This window comes from Notamacropus eugenii, chromosome 5 (assembly GCF_028372415.1).
Source record: "Notamacropus eugenii isolate mMacEug1 chromosome 5, mMacEug1.pri_v2, whole genome shotgun sequence".
Lineage (NCBI taxonomy): Eukaryota > Metazoa > Chordata > Mammalia > Diprotodontia > Macropodidae > Notamacropus > Notamacropus eugenii.
This window is the reverse complement of record NC_092876.1, coordinates 319,886,832-319,910,499: the sequence shown is the minus strand read 5'-3', so window position 1 is coordinate 319,910,499 and position 23,668 is coordinate 319,886,832. Positions and strand designations below refer to the sequence as shown.

General features: G+C 33.4%; 1 protein-coding gene across 4 annotated transcripts in view; it reads left to right on the top strand.

The window, feature by feature from the left end:
- The window catches only part of WDR33 (WD repeat domain 33), a 117,508-nt gene that overhangs the window by 45,572 nt on the left and 48,268 nt on the right, over nt 1-23,668 (top strand). For all 4 annotated transcript variants that reach the window (XR_011967892.1, XM_072613452.1, XM_072613453.1 and 1 more), the window contains 6 exons: nt 3,581-3,807; nt 12,682-12,750; nt 14,037-14,141; nt 15,933-16,028; nt 16,227-16,378; nt 18,145-18,242. Coding sequence is in view for 3 of the 4 variants with exons in the window: in XM_072613452.1 (XP_072469553.1) it covers nt 3,604-3,807; nt 12,682-12,750; nt 14,037-14,141; nt 15,933-16,028; nt 16,227-16,378; nt 18,145-18,242 (724 nt within the window). In the remaining variant the exon portion in view is untranslated. The remainder of the gene's footprint in view (nt 1-3,580; nt 3,808-12,681; nt 12,751-14,036; nt 14,142-15,932; nt 16,029-16,226; nt 16,379-18,144; nt 18,243-23,668) is intronic.

Genomic DNA, 23,668 nt, shown 5'->3' with positions numbered 1-23,668 from the left:
TGTTCTGTAAGATGGTGATAATAATAGCACCTGCCTACTAGGGTTGTTGTGAGGATAAAGTGAGATATTTATAAAGTTCTTTATGAACTGCAAAATATTATATAAATGCTATTATTCTTATTATTTCATTGAAAATAGGGATAATTCTTTCATTAGCTACCTCATAAGAGAGTTGTCAACTTCCAAGTTCTTTATGATTGTGACCTATTTTAATGATTCATGTAAACATAAAAATACAACATATATTAGTAAATAATTTGAGAATTCTTTGAGAATGAAATGGAAATATGCTTTTCTTCTGATTAATTTGCTATTATAGATTGCCTAGTTATTTAGATATTCTTTTATGCTTTACTGCTTGGCTGTTGTCCATTAGTTATCCTTAAGGAGATTGTGAACTGCTTGAGGACAAAGGCTATGTCTTATACTTCTCTTATAGTTTCCTTTAGTGCTATTAGCACAGTACCATCACTGAATTTCAAAGCTGAAGGGCAGTGTCTAGTCTAGTTTTGTCTTTTAAATAGAAAGTTAAAACCCAGAGACCTTGATATGACCAAGGTCATGTAGCTAGGCAGTGTCTAGCGGTCAAGTCTCTTGACTGCTAATGAAACGTTCATTGTTTTGTTTTTTTTTTTAAATTAAAATCCCTCCCCCCACCAGTTAATGACAACCTGCCTCTTCTATTTCCTGACCTTCTCTGACTACTCCTTCCCCCATTAAGAAGAAAGAAGAATAAAGTCTCTTCTTTCCACTGTCTGTTGTGAATGACCAGTAATAAACACATAATGAATGTGTGGAGTTGATAATATTACAACAGGGCTGGGGGAGGGTTCATCTAGGTAATCCCCATGGAACTGTAAAAATGACAAGTTATTCATGCCAGTTTTTCTTTGCCCTTCTATTTATATATTTTAAAACATTTACATTAAAAAAATTGTTTCCCTCTAATAGTTTCTGGATATGCCACCATATCTTTACCCTTGACCTCTAGCCTAATGAACCTTTATTTATAATCCAGAGAACCAAGAAAAATAATTAAGTCAAAAACAGCTGATAAATAGCAAATTCATCTGACATTGTTTGTACCATTTCTCATCCAAAATCTCCCATATTTCCCATGACAGAATGGAGATACATTTCTTTATACATTCTATGACCCCAAAATTGTATGCTGTAATTGGTATTTTCTGAGAGTTTAGAAACGTTTCTTCCCATTATTACAGTCAGTGTGAAAACTGATTTTCTGATACTACTTTACTCTGTCAACCCATACATCTTTCCATGTTTCTGTGGATTCCTCAGTTTGTCATGTTTTAAGTTTCTTTATATTCCTCTACCACAATTCGACCATCAACGAATTAATGACTATTCTCTTAAATTTTTTTTGCTGTCAGAAAAAATAGTGCTGTGAAATATCACTATATTATATGTATGAGTGTATCCCAAGGCTGTAACCTGGATCCTTTTCTCTTTTTTCTTTATACTTTTCCTTCCAAACCTACTCTTCTGAAATTTTTATTTGTCATGAGGGCAAAACTGCCCTAACACCCAGTTCAGCAACTTTGACATCTCATTTTGGTATCATCTTGTTCCGGTTTTCTTTAATACTTCAAAGAATCCTCAATCTCATAGTTGTGGTCGCTCCCCTCAAAGAAGCAGAACACAACCCATCTATGTCACCCCACTTTCGGTGATTTGACCTTGTCCTTCCATAAATCCTGTGGTAGATATTCATTTGAATGTGCTAGGGGCCTTCCTCTAGATTTCTTGAAGTACTTTTTAGGGTTCTTAGTTCAAGGAGCATAAATAACAAAGGCAAACCTGAAATTATAGCAGTTGACAGCTTGGCACAACCTTAGTTGCTTGTTCCATATATTTTTCCCTGATTTCAGGTTGCCTTGATATACTAGTAGGACCCTCAAGTTGTACATTATTGTCTCTTATTCTCATCATGCAGTTGGCCCATTTTTTTTGAGCCATATATCTCTTTGGTAACATGAGCATTTCTTCATTGTAATGTGACTGCTCATGTTCTACATGTGCCTCCATTATCTTTTTAATGGTCACTTTAATTCTTTGAGAGTTTGAGATATTTCATCCTTAACATGCATAGAATATTACTGAAAGATTATCATTTAAGTGTGGGCCTGATTTTTTTAGTTTGTATGATACAAAATAGTGAAAATCTTATCTATTTTGAATTTTTATTATTGAATATGGTGTAAAGGTGTTCTACACCTAATTTCTGCCAGGCTGCTTTCCTAGTTTTCCCAGCAATTATTGTCATATAACTAGTTTTTTTCTCAGGTAGTTTATATTGAATTAAACTGTCTGATTTTTCTTTGTCTACTGGGTTTCATTGATGATCTTTTTCTTTTTTAAAATCAGTAACAAATGTTTTTGGTAACTATTTTATAATGACTGGAAGGGTTATTCTCACCAGTGTTCCTACATTTTTTCTTCATTTTTCTTGACAGTTTAGACTAAACCTTCTGTTCCTCTACATGAAAGTTATTATTTTGTCTGTCTCTACAGAATGTTCCTATGGTTTGACATTCTTCCACATTAACTGCCAATATTGACCTTTTTATTATATTGGTACAAATCTTACCATCAGTACTAAATATTTGTCCAACTATTTAAATTCTTTATTTCTTTAAGTGTTTTGTTATTGTATTTATATAATTATTTAGAATGCTTTGGTAAATGGACTCAGAGATTATGAATTTCTGCACCTCAGGTGCTCTAAAATGCCATTTCTGTTTCGTCTTGTAGTGCATAAGAGATTAAATTAGCCTCCAAGTATAGTTTCATTGTTACTAGTGATGAAAAGTTTGTTGTAAAAATCTTTCCTATCCCAGTCTTACACTAAAAAAAAGTTTACTTTATATTTTTTAATTAGCCTTGCAAAGACTCGGTATTGAATGTTATATAAATTTGAGTATAGTTGTAGTATTGGTAAAATAATTTAGATTATACTTTTTAATAGAAAAGCACTTAAGCTGAAAAAATTTGTTTTATTATTGTCCAAATATTTTTTAAGGTTTTTAGATGTTGGGTTAACATTATTTTGTGTTATCTTCTGGCATGTATTTACAAATCTTACCATCTGTTTTTTATAACAGTTTTCTGATTTCTTATTTATCTGATTTCTTATTTATCCTTCTATTTTGTCATTTTGAAGCCAGTAGATGAAAATCATGTTTTTTGATTACTCCCATGTTCTCCAAAGAAATTGTGATTATTCTTAAAAGCCTTCTTGCAACTCTTTCTTTTCCCTTCATACATGAGAGGCTCTTTTAAAGAACTACCATGCTTCCCCCTCTCTCCCCCCCCATTGTAGAATCTAACAATAAACTCTTGCCTAGGGATAGCTTGGGGAACTACCCTCATTTGAATAACATTACTATGTGGCCTCAGTTTCAGTTAATTTCTGCATTAGATTGGAGGAAAAATAACATGTCTTCATTTTTGAAAATGTGAAACAAAGTTGTGTGTATTTTTAAAATGTATTCTGAGAACTATGCTTTGCTCTGTTTATATTAAAAGAAAGTTTTGTTTTTTTCTTAATTTCTTTCAGTGTCCTAGAAGGAAAACATCACCATGGCTACAGAAATTGGTTCTCCACCTCGTTTTTTCCATATGCCACGGTTCCAGCACCAGGCACCGAGGCAGCTTTTTTACAAACGACCAGATTTTGCACAGCAACAGGCAATGCAGCAGCTCACATTTGATGGAAAACGAATGAGAAAGGCTGTGAACCGGAAGACAATAGACTACAATCCCTCTGTGATCAAATATTTGGAGGTAAGTTCAGTTAATAAATCATATAAGAAATATAGCTGCATTTATTTATTTCTTGCTCCAGAGATCATATTTCAGATAAATTCCTAAAACTATAGTTACCTATGACTATATTAGTCAGTCAACTCATTTGTTCATTTTAGGGAGAAGAAAAGGTTGTGTAACCTATGCTGAGTTTAGTTTGGAGTAAGGTGGGATGCTATCCTACCTTTTATAAGAAGGGCCTGAAATTACCACACTGCTTTTTTTTACTTTTAAGTAACATGTACGACTAATTCAAAAATAATTTATGGACTATGAAATATGTTTGATTTGATTCTTAAAACATGTTTTTCATGTGGGAATTCATTGCAGTTCAAGTAGGAGCTTGACTCATCTTGTAATTCTTTAAATACCCTTAGGCCCTCCTCATTTCAGTTCTTTACTACTCAGTTCTGGGAATAAACTTATCTTTAATACTAATGCAGCTATCAGTTAAAATATAGTCCAACTACTCCCTCTAATTTTGTGGTATGCCTAACTTACATCTTAGAGGGCTGTTAGTAATGAATTATTTCCATTTAGAGGCTAGAGGTATGCTTTGTCTGGTGTTATTGAATGGCTCCTTCAGAACATTAGGTGAAATAATATTGTGAGGTTGGGTCTCTGTTTACTCATAAGGTTTTGTGTTATGCACAATCAACCCATGACAGTATAGCATAGTTATAACATGGCATACAATATAACATAGTTCCATGGCATTGTGGTTGAGCTCAGGTTATAATTTACTTTATAAAAAAAAAGTACTGTGGTGTTAATATAAACTAATGTTGCCCATGAGAATGTTATTCAGGCTATGTCTGTTTTAAAGGGCTCAACAAAATATATAATAAAAGAAGTGATAATATTAACTAAGATGTTTCTTATTTATCTCTTAATTTCTTTCTTAGTAAAAGTTCTTTGAATGAACGATGAAATTGCAAGCAAGATAGTTTTACATTGGAATAATCTTCATACAGGTTTAAGGATTGAGAACATTAGTTCTATACCTCCTGTCTTCATAAAACAAATTAGGGAAATATTTTCTTTTAAAGAGAGGGATGCCATTTACTTTTGCTGTTAATATTTTGGGGGGAGTTAAAAGACAACATTCTATGGTATCTATATTTTGGCATTGAGAGGTTGCTGTATATTAATACAGCATAGACATCTAACAGTACATCATATCTCTAGAGCCGGAGGGACCCAAGAAAACATCTGGTACAAACTTCTGATTTTGTAGATGAGGAAATAGCCTAAGGAGGTTGTGACTCCTCCCAAAATAGCACAGGTAGTAAACATCAGAAGCAGTGTTTGGATTTACTTCATTTTATCCTAGAACCAGTCCTTTTTCCACTGTACCTCACTGCTTTCTAATATTTCAGATAAAGCCATTTTTCAATTGATGATGGCCTTGTATTCTGTTGTAGCAGTTATAAACCTGACAAATATGTGAGTAGAAGTAATTGCCTGTTTTAAAGAGTCTTGACAGGGACCCAAACTGGAATTAACAACATTAATCTGCAGTTTTAGATGTTCAGATTTTCCATTGGATAAAAGTTAAAGTATTATATTTGTTTTGTTGTTCAGATCATAGCTGTTAATACATTCAAGGTTAAACAAGAGCAGTTTGTGATACAAAGGAAAAGATCAGTGGACTTGAAATCAAGAGAGACCTGATTACCTGACTCCAACATTTATTGATTGTGTGGTCTTTGTGAAGTCACCTAACTTCTTTTGTTTTCCTCAACTTAAAAAAAGAGAGAGTGCCTTTAGTCTTTAAAGGGTTTTTGAGAAATTCACATGAAATGATGAACATACTGTACTATGGTTTATAAACCCTAAAGCTCTATATAAATTGACTTCAGTTCAGTAATCTATTTTGGTTTCTTTCTTCAATCATAGAACCATACTCAAATGGTTGTGTAATCTTATCAGTCTTAATGGTTCCTCTACTGTCACAGATTGCAACCTATCATTTGTGACTCTTGCCTGTGGTCTCTCATATAGTTAATAGATCATGGCATGTTGGAGATGGTCTTCAATTTTAATATCTTGATCATGACAGTAGAACATACAACTTGGTCACTCATCTCTTATTTTTGCTTTTTGATCAGCTCATCTTTTTAGCTATACATTTGTCTAAGCATATCCTTTAGTTTGTTTTCTTTATTCCATGTAATGTATTGTAGCCTGCTCTCACCTACTACTTACACATTTATTGCCTGGTGAATGAGTATCATTTTTATTTCTTTAGAAACTAGTTTTTCACACTGTTTACAACATTGATAGAAATGTGATATTTAAAAGGTGGGCTTTTGTTTTTAAGAGATGTCAGAGGACATTGAGTAAGTTTTTCAGTTTCCTGAAGGTGTGCTAACCTACTCTTCTACAGTTTCATTCTTTTTTGGGGGCTGGGGTGGGCAGTGAGTATTAAGTGACTTGCCCAGGGTCATTTAGGCTAGCAAATGTCTGAGGCTGGATTTGAACTCAGGTTTTCTTGACTTCAGGGCTGGTGCTCCGTACACTTGAATCACCTACCTGCCCCCTCCAGTTTAATTCTGGGCCCAACTTTTTGCCTGTTTGCACAAGGATGATATTTTCAAAAGTTATTTTTTGAATGGAAATCTTGGAAGATATTTTTACTCTTGAAGGTGTCCCATCTCTCACTCCATGTCATAATATGGACAGTAGGAGTCTACCTTTTTTTCTTCTCTCTGTGGGTGGTTACACCAAACTCTTGAATGATTATGGATCTTATCCAAGAAGCTTTGCAAGACTTTGCGATCGTTTGAGGCTTAGTGCACTTAGGATCAGCACTTAGGAGTATCTGAATACCTCATCCTCTGTAGATAATCCCTCAGAAATTTAGACTGATTAATCTCATTCATAATGGTGAATAATATATTGGCAAGCATACTTCTCCTTGCTTTATCCTTGGCCTGAAATTAATGAACAGGGTTATCTGTTACATCTTTTAGGGAGTCTTGAGTAATTTTGTTTTATAGAGGAGTATACTTGGCTGGAAGAGAGCTTTAACAGAAGTGTTTTTACTCTGTAGAAATTAGGTGCTTTCTTATAGCCAACTAATCAGCATAGTAGGATTTAGCATTCTCTTCGTCTTTTGTTAAATTGTGTGTTAGTAAGAGTTGTCTATTTTGGAATATTTTTTGCAGAATCTTTCCTCTTCCATACTAGAATGCTTGTCTGAGCTGCCCTTGGTATATGTATACTTTATGAATTTTATGAAAAGGTATATATAGGTTGGTAGTTGTTGAGTAGTTGTTACTTGTTTAGTGTTGACAAAGTTCAAGTTCTTTTTGTATCTTCCCTTTCTTAGGCTACTTGGGAATTAATTTCACAAAGCCCCCAATATTATGTTCTCTCCAATATGGATTTCCTCTCTGTGTACTTGACCTTCCTTGATTGCCATTTCTGTCTTTGTTCTCTTTATTGCCATTTTTACCTCCTTTACCTAGTAGTTTCTCTACTGTCTGACATGAAAATAGTTTATAAAAGAATTTTTTTTTTACATATTTTCCATTTTTTTCCTCTTTATAATTTTTCCTTTTTTTAATTAAGTGTTCTTCTGAAAGATTTGGCTTAGTTGGATCTTTTGCCAAGGTTTTATAAAGAGGTTTTGTTTTACCTCCAACACCCTTAGGTCAGGATAGAGTTTTCATCATACCCTGTATCTTTTCGATTTTTATTCTTTGCAAGGACAAAAATCACAGAATAAGCTTCTTCCTATCCGAATAGGAAACTCCTTTACAGTATTCCTGACAAGTATTCATTTGAAGATTTTGATTGATAGAAATTCACTATCATGGCAGCTCATTGATTTTTAGACAGCTTAATTATAAGGGAGTTTTATATTTAGTAAAAATTTTACTTATGGCAACTTTTCATTGATTCTAGGTTTGTTCTTTGTGATTTTTCTTCCACATGATAGTCCTTTAAACATTCAAAGCAATATATCCCAATTTTATTTTCCCTAGGGCTAAGCATCTCTTGTTCTTTCAACGGATTTTCATATTGAATGGTTATAAGTCTTGTCAATATGTTGATCACTCTCCATCTTAACAGTTTATTTCCTGAAATGTGTCCTGAACTTAAATGTAGAAAGTGGCAGAGAATAGAGGAGACATACCATCATGCCTATAACTCTAGTTATTCATTGAATTCCAGATCTGTATAAATACATTGTCATAAGGTCTATATTTTTCTTTTCCATAAGGGTGTTAAACTTTAATGTACATTTTATTATTTGATTTACCTGTAAGTTTGTTAAAAAGGAAATGAAACTAGCCTCTTATGGTGTGTTCTTCGCAAGCCTGTTTTGGATTAGAGTTATTAGCACTTCTCTAAGTGCTCACAAACTATTCCTTTAATAACGGGCCTCATAATTTTGCCACGAGTTGATAATCAAACTCATGGGCTTCTAGCTTGAAATGTGGGATTCCATCCCCATCAGAATATTAGTTTCTTGAAGACAATAACCTTTTTTGTCTTTGTCTTTAATGCTGAACAGTATGATGCATGATGTAATAGATTTTCAGTAAATAGTTGCTGAATGGAATTGTTAAATCCAACTTCTTTTAGAAAATTGGTACAATAGTACCTGTTTTCCTTTCCAGAGCATTTCTCTTTGATTTCTCAAAAACCGCTGGCAACAATTTAGCTGTCACCTTTTTAAATTTTTTATTATCCAGAAATGGAATTTATTAGTAAGATCATAGTTTCATACCTGGAAGGAACCCTCAGAGCCAACATAGGGGATCATCTCACCCAACTTTTTACATTTTAGTGATAGAGTTCTACTGAAGTTAGACTTGCCCAAGACCACACATAGAGATAGTATCAGTGGCAGAATTTGAACCAGATCCACCAAAACCAGAGGCATACTTTTTTCACTATTCTACATTGTTCATTTAGGACAACTATCTTATTATCTTCATTTAATTTGAATTTCATTTTGTTCTGATCATTTTATCTCCTTTCCATTTTTAAAAAAATTTTTCTTGATGTCTTTTGTCTTTATGTTGCCTAAATTTCTCCTACTATTTCTTTTACCTTCTCCCAGAGATGTGTCCCATATAACAAAGAATATCTTTAAAAATAAAAAAAGAGGAAAGAAAAAAATCAGCAAAACTAAAGGGATACATTGAAAAAAATCTGAAAATATATACATTTCACACCTGTGGTCCTCCCATCTCTTCTCTCATTTTTGGTTCCATACTTGCTCTTTGTAATTTTACAGCATTCACTTTTGATTATTTTCTGGTTGTTTTTTTCTGTGTACTTTTTTGTAGTCGTGTATTATTTTTCTTGGATATCCTATCCTTCACTTGTCTCAGTGCACTTTTTCATGCTTTTCTATATTCATATTTATTGTTTCTTAACTTATAACTTGTAAATAATCCTTTTTACATTTATATTACATTACATTCATGTACCACATTTATTTAGCCATTCCCTAATGGATGAGCATCTTTGTTTCCAGTTTCTTGCTTCCATAGAAAGTGCTGCTATAAATACTACACTATGTATAGGGATTTTTCTTCTTAGCAGTGACCTCATTTCTCCTCATTCTATACATCATTCTCTTTGGTTGAGAAAGCAGCAGTAATAATGGACTAAACAAGTACTTTTTCACTCTATCATCAGTTTTCTTCACCTTCAACTTAAACAGTATCCTTTGATTCTTCAGAGATTTTAGTGTTCCATGATTTGCAACATCAAGAAGAGAATATTGGTGTTACAGAGAGCTGTGTCTGTGTGTCTGTGTGTGTAGAAAGCAGGGATGGGCAATTCACTCTCCTTTACCAAATTCTATCTTAGCTAGTTTTACTAATATACTATGCACTATCCAACTGTGTGTCATAGGGATTTTTCATTAATTTTGTATGTTTCTTTATCATTTTTAGGCCATTCTTTTCTAAGGAAGGTCCTTTACAGTCTTGCCCCTTCCTTTCTTTTCAGTCTTATGCTTTAACCCTCTCCACAAAACCTAGAATCCAGTTTCACTGTCTTACTTGCTGTTCTTCAAATATAACAGTCCACCTCAATGCCTCTCCCTTCTCACATCTGCCTCCTTGATCCCTAATTTCATTCAAGACTCATTTAAAATCCCACTTTATGAGGCCTTTCACAGTTCATGATCCCTCTCCTATATTTCCCAACTGCTGTGCTAATGTTTTCTCTTTGAGATCATTTCTAGTTTTTCCTTACATGTCTCTGAGGTACATGGTTTGCATTTTGTTTTCCCCATTTGAATGTGAGGTCCATGAGTGCAGGGACTGTGTTTTTGTTTTTATTTGTATTAGTATTGAACACAGTGCATGGAACCTAAAAGCACTTAAAAAAAGCTTGTTGACTGAATGAGGAATTTCATCTTAAAGACCTTTTATCATTCTGGAACTAGATTCAGTCAACAGTATATCATCTGCAGATAGTGACATCTGCATGACCCCATGCGCTGTAGGGAATCTCACCTTTATTTGGAACCCATAGAGGACATAATCCTTGACAATGATAAACCATGAAATGTTTTTATACTACCAAAATAAAATAATACAGAATAGGTTTTTACTTTTCAGTTTTTTCCTCCAAATCAAGAAGCATTTATCAAGTGCTTGCTATGTGGTGGCTATGCAGTGGAGCTACAAGTATAACAAATGGTGGGGGGGAAACTATACTGTGGGATTACAATATTTTCAAAAATCAGTAAGTAAAACCTATTTTCCAAGTATGTGTTTTTTTTTTGCTAGCTTCTAAATATTAAAAATGAAATGCTAAGTTGTTTAATATTTCAATTTTTTATATTCTGGCATTTTATATTCCTTTGATTTCCTAATAAAAATCAAGAAATTTCCCGTAGTTTATGTTTTAATAGATTTTGAACATTATCCTGTCTTCTTACATTGCCTAGACCTTCTTTTCCCTCTTATTTTTGGAGACCCATATGTACAGTAAATAGGGTAATATGAATTAATTCATTGATAAGCAATATATGCTTTTTTTTTGGAGGTGAATTCATTTGCCCAGAGAGCAGTACAGAAACTCACTTTGCTATTCATCACCGTATAATATGTTCAGATATCTACTATATCAGTAATAAATGAATTTTAATAGTCCACATTCTTCATCTGTAAAGGGGAATTGGATTAGGTGTGGGGTATTGGATATTTGAGAACATGATAGAAAAAGAAGTCTAGAGAATCAAGAGCAGAGCCCAGAGAAGAATCAAGTTGTGAACATGACTGATCTGGCACTTTCCTTGAATTGGAGGTTCCCTGTGAACTGGACAATTCACAAAAAGGGCCATAGGACCTCTTCAAATCTCAGAGGACTACCACTTGTAACACTTTTAATACCCATAGTTCTAAAAATGGCTTCTTTCAGTAGTCTGTGGTAGCACCATTTTAAAAATCCATGAAATAGCATGATTTCTAATCAGGGAAGATAATATGGTCATGCAGGTGAGTTATTAAATTCCTGTTTTCCAGAGCAAGACGTTAGTGAAGTAAGATAAAGACTACTATGGAGGGCATTATTAGATAATGAAAAGCACTTGGGAAGAATATAGGAACTTGAATTGTAGCCATTCATTAGCCATGTAGACTTGGGCAGCTTACAGAATTATTTTGGACCTCAATTTCCTCATCTGCATAATGATTGAGTTGGGCTAGAATTCAGGGGTAGGGAACCTGCCACCTCAAGGCCATATGTGGCCCTTAGATCCTCAGGTGTAGTAGCGCTTTGACTGAATCCAAACTTCACAGAACAAATCCCCTTTAAAAAAAAAAAAAGTATTTGTTCTGTAAAACTTGGACTCAGTTAAAAGGCCGTATCCAAGGACCTAGAAGGCCACATGTGGTCTTGTGACCACCCCTGGCCACTAGATGATATTTAAAATCTTTTGTAGTTCTAAATTGTGACAATTCTAGATTAACTCAGCAAGGAAGGTTGAAGTAGTTGGTAATACTGAAATGTTGCAAAAATACCAAAGGACATAGATAAGTTAATGAAAATACTGAGTTCTTGAATGTGTGAAAAGCTGAAATGGAGACTGCTTAAGCCATTGCTAGTAGATAGTTTTGTAAGAAGCCCATTTTTCTGTTAATTGTTCTGTCCATCACTTTTATTAGAGGCAAATGAGACAAAATTTAATGAGAAAAAGCACATTTCAGGGTATAGCTTTGTGTCAGAACAAATTCAGTGTCTAAACTTCTGTAAACTATATCATAGTTGATCAAAATGTAAACAGTTGGGAAAACAGGGTTGAAAACCCTAAGTCCTCAAGAAAAGATGGTTATGTCCAACATTCTGTTTACTAATGTAGAAATGTAGAACATATTAGAAGAAAGGCCTTTTTAAATTTTAAAAAGAGTATAATTGAAACATAATGCCCAAAGAGTTAATACTTGTAACAGTCACCCAGAATTTCCTCTTCCCTCTACCCTTCAAAGAGAAAACGTATTAAACTTACTCATCTGTGTACTTAGCTATATTGTTATTATATTTCATTGTTATAAAGCATCAAAAGAATAAACCCTCAGTAATGTCTTGCAGGGTTTAGGTATAGCATTTGCTTTTTTCAAATTAAGTTAATTTTAAAAGTACAAATCCTCTCGTTTTAAATCTTGACTTTGATCTTTAGCTTCTTGTGTTCTCTTGGCCTTGATAGATTATACAGCTTTCAAACTATTCCGTAGCTTAGGAATTTCACAGTACTCACTGTGTAGTCTCAGTCCTGTTTTTTTTCCCCTCCTATTACATATCCTTGTATTTTTCTCATGAATCATTGGAGGACAGAACTGAATATAATCAATTTTTTATTTCTTAAACAAATCACAGAACAGAGTGTGGCAGAGAGACCAACGAGATATGCGGGCAATCCAACCTGATGCAGGATATTATAATGATGTAAGTATCAATTTGTCAAAATCATATAAGAAAGCATACCTTTTTGGAAAGTTTGATGAGTAGATACTCTGAGCTCTGAAAGTACCCTAAGAAATAATGTTTCTCACTGGTCTGCCATTCTTGAGACCAGTTAGGAACTGTGCCCAAAGGTTTACAAAACTATATGCCCTTTGATCCAGCAATGCCACTACTAGGTCTGTATCCCAAAGAGATTAAAAAAAAAAAATGAGAAAAGGCAGAACCTATTTATACAAAAGTATTTATAGCAACTCTCTTTGTAGTGGCAAAGAATTGGAATTTGAGGGGCTGCCCATCAATTGGGGAATGGCTGAACAAGTTGTGGTATGTGATTGTAATGGGGTATTACTGTGCCTTAAGAATGATGAGCAGGGGAATATCAGAAAAACCTGAAAAGGTTTATATGAACTGATAAAAGTAAAAGTGAGCAGAACCAGTAAAACATTGTACATAGTAACAGTGATGGACAGTGATGAACTCAACGACTTAGCTGTTACAGTGATCCAAGACAGTTCTAATGTCTCATGAAGAAAAATGCTATCCACCTCCAGAGAATGAACTGATGGTGACTGAATGTTGATTGAAGCATACTATTTTTTTACTTTCTGTATTTTTTCCCATGGTTTGTTTTTTCCTTTTGGTCTGTCTTATTTTACAAGATGACTAATATGTAATGTTTTGCATAATTGAACATGTATAATTTGCATCAAATTGCTTACTATTTCAGGAAGGGAGAAAGAAAACTTGGAACTCAAAACTTTTAAAAAATGAGTGTTAAAAATTGTATTTGCATGTAACTGGGGAAAAATAATATTATTTTTAAAAATAATATCTTTCAAATATTTTTTAAAAGTGTGAAAGATATTGTTATTCCATGTCAAATCTTATCATGAAAGGACCAAATTCTGTTTCAAGAGATATGTAACATGAAAATTATATTGAAATTTGAGAAAGGATTAAAGAAGGATTCTTTCATTCATTTGTGTGTGTGTGTATAGGATTAAATAAGATTGAGATATTTTAATTTTTTTTTACCATTAATATGTGTATTATTGATGAACTTTTATGCCTTTATTTCTTTATCTGTTTAATGATAACTTCTAATTCTAGAGGTTGTTTGTTGTATTATATAGAGCATTTTGTAAAGCCTTATTGCTCTGCATACATCTTTAAAGAAAAATAGTGAAGATTACTATTATTGGTACTTCATTTGCTAGAGTTGTTTTGCTTATTTTGTTCTACATTCTTTTTTTTTTTTTTTTTTGTAGCTGGTTCCACCTATAGGAATGCTGAATAATCCTATGAATGCAGTAACTACCAAATTTGTTCGGACATCTACCAATAAAGTTAAATGTCCAGTATTTGTTGTTAGAGTAAGTATTATTTTAGGTTTTGGGGGACTGTTCTTAATTTGTACATTCCAAATTATAATACAGTTTTTTTTAAAATGAGGAAACTGCTCATTATAAAAAACTTTAAAATGTATTCCTGAGGCTCTGGGTCTGCTTAACTTCTTTATTACATATTTATTGCCCTTTCAATTGAGCTGCTACTCTAGACTGGTTGTCATTAAATTATAAGTTTACAGATAAATCATTAGAAGTCAAAATTAGTGAATTGCCTTGCTTGGAGGGAAGGGTCACGGATTATCCCATCTTTCTTATCTACTTATGCATTGTAGGATATATGTTCCTTTCTGACTTCTTTCTTGATGTTGGTGGGATATGTGTGAGTCAGGTACTGTTACTTGTGTTACCAAGCCTCAGGCTTTACCTTCATGAACATGTTAGTTATTTGGCTGTGAAATATCTGGTGGTCTTGATTATCTGGTATGGTTGTGTACCTTGGAGTACGTAAGGAAAATGTCTCCATATATGAACAGTAACACAGAAAGCTTAGTTATGCTGGAGACTTTCCTTGGCATGTTGATTTGTCTTTTTTGACAACAAAAAGGATAGGAAGATGATTCATTTACTTGTGTGTTGTGTTGCCTAAGACAATGAAATACAGGACACTTAGAGTAAAAGAATAGGGCAAAAAGGGGAGGCAGTGCTTTTCAGTATTGAACGATCAAAGGGTTGGCAATAAAATGCAACAAGAGTGTCAAGAATCAGAACTACTGGTGAGAAAAAGGAATAGGCACAACAATAAGAAAGAGAAATACTAATTAAGTAAAGAGGAAAACTAATTAATAGGCTGGGGAGGGTTAATTCAAGGACATACTACCATACATATTTCATCCCTTTGGGAGAGTCTGTATAGACAGAAAAAAATACCAATTGAAAAAGTCCTGTTGTTGGGGGTCATTTAATGTTGGGACAGAGTAAACACTATGTCTGTGATATAGTTTAAGAAAATATCCTTTTTTTAAGAGAGAAAAGGAAAAAAAAGATTTGGTGGTTAATGGTTAAATTTAAACTACATAAATTATTTTGCTATTCCTGAAAAATCTCATCTCCTGACTGTGCTAGATAACTCAGTTGTTGCTCTAGTCACCATTTCTATTATTTCTTTACCAAAGCAGAATGTTAGATTACTAGTCTAATAGTAACTCATCATGAATGTACATTACATGGGCTTAGAAAGGCTTTCCTGAGAATTATGGGCTTGTTTAAATTTTGAGTGAATTTATAAATTAACATGATCTATGATTTTAGTATAATTTAACAAATCAGCACTTTCATAATATATGCGTTTTCACGCTGCCCTCTTAATGTGTCTTCTTAAATTGGGTTACCAGTAATTATGCTGTCACACTGCTTTTTGCATTTATTTCTTGGAAGATAGGTTCTTTACTTAGACTGGTGTATTTTACATAAGCTTATTAGGTAACTTGTGAAATACAATCTTTATATCCTGTTTGTAGATATACAGTGCACAGGTAGTTTTAAATATAATGTTGTGAAATTCATATTTAAACTATTTCCCTGATTTCTATCCAGTGCATCAAAACTATTTTAAATGAATAGAATAAAACAGTGTTCTTTAACATAATTTCATATATGGAGGAGGTATTTTGAGCAAAAGCCAAGATTTTCTATTTATATCTTTTACTTGGGAAAGAATGTAAAGAAAGTTGAAGCATTCATGAAGCAGTGATAGTCTGGGGAACTCTGACTTCTTTAAACATATTTCTTTCATTTTTTTTTCTTCCTCTTCCCCAGTGGACTCCTGAAGGGAGACGGTTGGTTACTGGGGCTTCCAGTGGAGAGTTTACCCTGTGGAATGGACTCACTTTCAATTTTGAAACAATATTACAGGTAACTGTATTCATCAGATGATAGTCTCATTCTCTTGGACTATAAAGAATGCAAAGTGTTCTCTCATTTTACATAATTTTAAAACATAGATCAAGATTAATTGTTGTTGTAACACAGAATCACAAAATGTGCTCCTTTAGATCTTGTAGATCAGTAAACCTTGAAGAAGTACCTGACAAATATTTTGTGATTCCACAGGCTCACGATAGCCCAGTGAGGGCCATGACCTGGTCACACAATGACATGTGGATGCTGACAGCAGACCACGGGGGATATGTGAAATATTGGCAGTCCAACATGAACAACGTCAAGATGTTCCAGGCACATAAGGAGGCGATTAGAGAGGCCAGGTTTATACACAATATACCATTTTCTGTAGTTCCTATTGTCATGGTTAGACTGATCTCTAAATGTATGCTGGGTGCAGAGATGCATGGGCTCTGTCAGATTCTGGGAAACTTTGTGCACCCTAGAAACACAATATTTTCCTTTGTTTCCACATGCTCAACATTTTGCTGGCACCTTTCTGAAGTAGTGTTGTCCCAGTATCCGCCTCTGCAATATGTTAGAGATGTATTGTCTGCCGCATTTTGCACTGGTATTCTTTTCTTCATATATATGGTTTACAATGTATTTAAGTTATTCCTTTTTGATGCTCATTGTGTAAGACAAGAATATTTCAATCCAAATAAAGAATTCAGACTTTAATAATCCAAATGAATAAAATATAAAGCCTACAGAAATAAAACACCTACATAGTTCTCACAAATACAAGAAAAAAGCTTAAGTGAAGAACTGGTTGGCTTGGTTATTCCAAGACTTCAGATAAGAAGTATTAGTACTAAAAACCCTTACAGATAAACTCTGTGGTTGTGAAAAACATTAAAGGATTAATGAATGGGTTCTTCAGACTTTGAAATTGTAAGCAAGCAAATCATGACGAGAAGACTGTAGGACATTTCTCCTGGTTCACTGTTGATACATCAGTTATGAAAGTGTATTTTTTAAAGTAGAGTTTAAAGTGATATTTTCAGCAAGCTGTTAAATATAATCTTTCAGTATGTACAGTAAAACTGAAGAAATGTTTCATATCTGAATCTGAAGAATTGCTGCAGCCTCAGAATAAAGCTATGCGGCATTCCTTTAGGTTGGTGCGGCCCCTGTGTGGTAGAAGGTTGACATTGTTACAAAAACACCACCCACGGCAATCACTCTTCTTCTTTTGTGTCTTATGGAGTAGTCAGATAAATGTACTTGTGCTTAACTGTCTGGTTTAGTGTCATCCTTACACTGAATTGCCACATCAGTTCCCCTTAGTTATAACAGTGATGCTTTTGAAATAAATTAGTGAAATTTGGTAACCTTTAACTGCACTGAAAAGGAAATGACTGCTTTTCATTTGCAGGAGTTAGTTGGGCTTTAACCACAATTCCTGTTTCCCTGTAGTTACACTATAGGAAGAGCTTCTATGGGGCTTTCTAGGAAGGAAATGAGGAAATCTTCATACAAACATTTTCAAATGAATTAGAAACATTTTACATAGGACTGTTTAGCAAACACTATACAACTGTCTTCCTACTTCTACTTATATTTTTTCCATAAAGATGTACTGAGCATTGTTTCTACATGTTTCACAGTGGCATGTTTTCAGAAATATTGCCAACTATATAATTAATTTAGTTCAGCTGTTCTTCAGTTTCTCTTTGTGTCTTTCTGTATGTTACTCCTGACCCTCACTTCCTACTCCTCCATCTCCCATCCCTTCCCCTCTCCCCCCCCCCCCCCCTTTTTTTTTTGCCGGCACCAAAGGACAAAATTATATTTAGGAGACATGCAGAATTAATGTGAAGAATAAATTGTTACATCACTATTTAAAATACATTCTCAGAATAGAGGATTGAATACTAGCAAGCAGGAATAAATACTCTGCTGAATTCATCTTTTGTTGAAATGTGCCTTTCAGCTGGAACCATTCTCCAATGGCACCATTGTTGGATACTATCCCTTTCATCCTGTTTATAACGCCATACAGTATTTTATTTTGCCCTGTCTGAGAAGCACAGATAATCTGTTAAATGCTGACTTCTTTCCCCTGCTGTGTGTCTTCATGTAACAGTTTCTCACCCACGGATAATAAATTTGCTACATGCTCTGATGACGGAACTGTTAGAATCTGGGACTTTCTACGTTGCCATGAGGAAAGAATTCTTCGAGGTATGTGTATCAACAGTACTGATTGGAATTATTTAAATAGGGAAGACACTTTTAGCTAAGTAATCACAGTACAACAGTACCAGCTCTTCTCCATTCTATCTTTAAATCCTTAGGCATAATCCTTAAAGAAAGCAGAACTTTCAGTGACCCACAATTGTTTTTTAAGTCCCATTTTCCAGATTTTTGGTGTTTTTCCCTTAAAGTTAGTTTGGTCATGGAGTTGAGTACAAGTATGTTTTCACATTAGTTGCCTTCATATATATATGCCTCTTATGAAAGGGATCTGATTCCTTCCTGTTTCTTACTTTGGGTGCCATTTTTATTGTTAATAAACACTGAATATCAACATGATGACATTTTATTCAGATTGCTCACATCCTCATGGCAATAAATTTTAGAAATATTCTCACAAATTTTATTGCTTAACAAGTTATTAGTTCCATTAGCCATACTTTTTTTGTATTGATGCATAAATTACAGCAATTAGTTTTTCCATGAACCACATTTGGGCCCACGTATTCCTCAACTTTGCTTAATAGTCACTTCTAAGTGATGGAGAACCCTCTTTAAATGATAGCTTGTATGAATTACTCTTTTATTTCTGAAATTCCATAATGCTTAGTGAAGCATTATATAGAGAACAAAGAGGAAGGGGTAACATTATTAATAAAGGTGAAATTAAAGATGAAATTTTTTTCACTGCATTGTGTATCTTGTAATAGACAGCTACACACATTTACACACAGAAACACGAACTGGAACATATAAGCTATATCTTGTACTAGTTGGTTATAACTCTGGTCCAGAAGTTTTATTTTTTAAGAATATGGCCTGAACCTACACTGTTTTGATCATGGTCAATAAAAGTACTTCTGCAGTCTTAACTCTTGATTCCAGTATATTACAAACTTAAAAGCTTTCCACTTATACATACAATCATGGATAAATAAAAAAAGACTGGGCTACAGAAATTGGTGTTCAGGATTTTCATTTCTATTCATACTTTAACAACATTAGTATAACTAACTCCCTTGTGAATAGTTAAAAGATAGGTCCAGCAGTTCCCTTTGTGTATTCCTTATACAGTTTGAACAAGGGAGAAAGATATTGTTCCTTTGTATCACTAAAATTGTTAGGTTTTACTTTATCTTACTTACAGAATAATAATTCTATAGCTAGAGTGAGATAATATCTTCAACTTCTATATTGTATATACACTATTAAGATTGCGTAATTGTGAAAGTTTTTGACAAAAAATTAATTTTAGACATATTAAAAAAATTGTGCTCATTTTGGCTTATATGTGACTTGTTTAACCTCACCAAAGTAATTCCTTACTTATGCAGTATGATAGACAGTATACTGCATTTGGATTTGGAAGACTCAGGTTCAGAGCTCAACTTTGCTGTTTATCACTTACCTTCTTCTCTGTTTTGTCACCTGTAAAATGAAAGAATTGAGTGGATGGCCCCCGAGAGCCTTTTGAGCTCCGAATCTGTGACTGTCAGATCTTATTAGCTGGGAAGAACCCAAATCTGACTGAAAAGTTTTTCCTTTTTGGGGGGACAGGAGTTGCCTCCCATCTTTTTTCTTTGTCAGTAGAGCTCTTAACTCTTATTTTAAGTACGGAAGTTTAAATGAAACGCAGTTTTTCCTGTAGTTATGGTTAGGAGAAAATGGGAATGATTTTTCCTTTGAAACTTGGAATATAAAACTAGTTTTGCTTTCACTGAGGACGAGAACAGCAGGTGAGAATGGTGTTACTTTTTTTGGACTATACTTAATGAACTTCATCATTGGAGGGAATGGCGCATTGCCTTCCATAAATTCAAATCAGCAACTAGTCTGTGAGTTAGAATCTTAAAAGTTGCTTCTGGCACTGAAAGGATGAGGACCTAGGGTATGTATCTGGCAGGGCTTGAACTCAGGTCTTTCTGATTCCAATCCGGCACCCTAAACGCTATTCCATGCTGGCTTTAATAGGGCTATATATATTCTTAAAAAAAGACTGACTACTGTAATCTTCTTTTCATCCAACATCTTCAGTTGAATTTTCTACAAGTTTGACCCACAAAGTAGAGGAGATTATAAGTGTTACTCAGAAATTATATTTTTGAGATTTTGTTATTTTCATTTCTTTCATCCATTCCTAATTTTATTACCATGAACATTTAGAAATTGATTAAAAGTTAAGAACTATAGTTGTAAAGAGATTTTACTTCTAGTGATGGTTTTATGATTTATACTTTTATGCCCAGTAGATTGTATTATATGATGAAATCAAGTTTGTAAGGGTTTCCAATTCCAAAGGTTTGGGAAATCAACTTTTTACTTTACTAATATACAAGTAACCTGTACTGGTTTTAATAACATCTTCTGTACCTTATGTTACCATGTTTATATTTGAATGTCATGGTTTATAGTCCCAAGCTTTAGATTTGTTGGGACTCTGCGCTGCTGACACTGACTTTCATTGGGACACACAGTTTCATGTTGATTTTTCTTTTGTGTCCTTTTTGAATTCAGCTTGTACTGATGTAGAAGGAAAGTAAATTATAGAGGAGAAAATCTTTACTGCTTTTCAGGCTTTTGTATTAACGTAGGCCTCTAAGAAAGAAAAGAAGAAGTTATAATTTCTGACACATGAAGTGCCTGGGTTGATCCCTATGCAGGCAAAAATGATTTGAAAAAAGAAAAATTTGTTGAATCATTTCACTTACAAAATGGTACATGGTGTCATAAATCAGCTTGCTGCTCAAAGTCACGCAAATCATATTCATTTAATACACATTTATCACTATGTTTTAAAATAATTAATACTGAGGAGAGAATGATATCAATAATTATTTTGAGAAGTAACCATTTGGAAAACTTGAGTGTTAAAGAACCCTTAGCTTGTAACTCAATTATGTATTTGATTCTTACTTAAGTATACCTTTACTTTAGTAAATCACAATCAGAACTCTTTATTCAGCCAGTATTTATTAGCATTTTGCTTTCTGTTAATTTCTCAATAGAGTTCAGAATTATTATAAAGAGAGTCCTTGTCTTCAATGAGCTTTTAGTAGTCGAATAGAGGTGAATAGTACATCTATCCCTCAGTACTTACATGATAATTACTATGTGAGTAGTACAGCCTACATGATGTATGGGTACAAATATCAACCCTTAAGTTCATCAGTTTTTTATTTGAGACGAACAGTAAAAAGGATGGAAGAAACTATGGAATCTACAGAAAATACTGAAACATCTATAAATTAGCGGAGTTATTAATCTTGTATACCTTTTTGAATCTGAATATCACATTTGTAAAAAGAAACTTTGTAATATAGAAACATTCAAGGTATATAGAACATAGAATTATTGAATTTTATGTGTGTAAATTAATTTTGTTGATCAAATATGAGTAAATTTGTTGATTACTTTGGCATAACATGAAATAAGGTCATTTGCTTTATGAACCACATACATGGCATGAGTACTTAATAAATATTTATTGTTTAATTTAAATTAAGTCTAAAATAGATCTATCAGTAGGAAGCTAAATTTTATACTCTTTTTATTTTGTATTCAGTGAGAAATTTAGGAAGAAATCTGGAAGGTTTATTTTTTTCTTAAACTAAGCTGACAATATTTCTTCCTGAAACACTTTCAAGTGAATTCCATATTAAAATTGTTGTTTATTCCATGATAATAAACTTCAATTTCTAGCCTTGATTTCAGTCTTAGATACAACTGCTTTAGAACTAAGGTGTAGTTGTATATAATTTGGTATACGTTTTAAGTGAGGGCATAACCACATTGGAAAACGCTGAGTTCTGCCTGAAATTCATTACTGATTATTTTGTGACCTCATTAATTGCATATTTTCTGCTTCTGGCCTGATTTCTCCCTTTAATTTTATAGAAAAGGAATTAACAAGCCCCTTTCCATGTGAGAAACCAATAAAAATTATTATTGGTATTTTGTTTGCTTTCATATAAATAGATGCTTCTAATATATTTGGAAAGTTTTCTTAAATCCCATATATCTTTTAAACTCATTGATTTGTTAACATTTTTTATTAGTTTTGTGGAGAGAAATTTAAGATTACTACCTAGGTATTCTGAATTTGTATGTTCAGAAATAATCAGGCTTTACTTTATTATGGACTTTATTTTGACCTTTACTGTTTTATAATTGGTTGAATACCAGTGAATGAAAACACACCTAGGAGAAGAGGGAATATTGTGTTGCTCTTTTGATGTTTTCATTTGGCTGTTACATTTTTCTGTGCCAAATAAGTGAAGTAGGGAATTTTGCTTTTTATCCTTTTCCTTACAATAAAAATATTCAATATTTGTTTTCTTGTTTCTCAAAATACACAGTATTTTTGGAAGTTTACTTTCTATCCATGTATGCACAAAAACTAAACTACCAATGCACATTCTACTTAACTCACCCATTCTTGCCGTTGGATGTGTGACCTGCTGAAAAAGCATTCTAATTTTAGATGAGTCAGAACTAAAAATATATTTAAGAATTACACTGATAAAACTTACTTTGTTATTTTAATATGAAATAAAATAACTGATATTTATGGGGAATTAATGGTAAATATTGGGTAACTCATTTTTAAAAACCTTTTTTCATAGAATATTCCTCAGAAATAAATATTGCATAATCTAAAGCAATCCTGAAGGGAAAGCTACCTTTTTCTCTTTCAGATTTTCAGCCACAAAAGTTTTTTAATTCAGTTTTTAAAAGGTCACCTAAATTTTAGCCTGGGCAATTTGCCATTGTTCTCATTTTTTCAGTTTTGGAGTATTTTACGTGTAGAATAATTCTGTGAATTGCTTTCATACTTTATGATCCCCTGGTGTTTTCTAGCTAATTTTTCTGAAAATGCTAGTGCAACCCAGTCTTGGGTGAGTTTTAGTAGGATGGGCTTAGGGCTGACTTACCCTAAATGCTGGGACTATTGTTTTCCATGTAACTGCCTCTTTCCTATCTTTGCACACTTCTCTTTCTGTCATTAGAAATTGACAGCACAATGTGGAACTCACCTTCTGAACCCTTCCACATCAACCAAATCACTACAGTTGTTGGTTTCAATTCAGTTTAATTAATAGTGCCCATTGTATGCATTACAGTCTACTTGGACCCACTACAATTATCTGAAATTTCTAGAGCTTTTTATGTAACATGGCTTTCTTTTCTGATTCCTCTCTTCTTTTTCATAATTAAGTAGTGATATTTTTAAAGACCTGCTCCCTACTACCATATTCACAAGTGCCTCCATTTCCCCTTCTTTCTCATTTATTTTTAGCATTGCACTTGGGAGCTTGTACTTTGGTGTTATATAGCAGAAATTCATATCTTTAGGTGTACTGTTGAATAGAGTAGGATAGAGAGCTGCCTTTGAAGCCAAAAAAACTTGAGTTTGG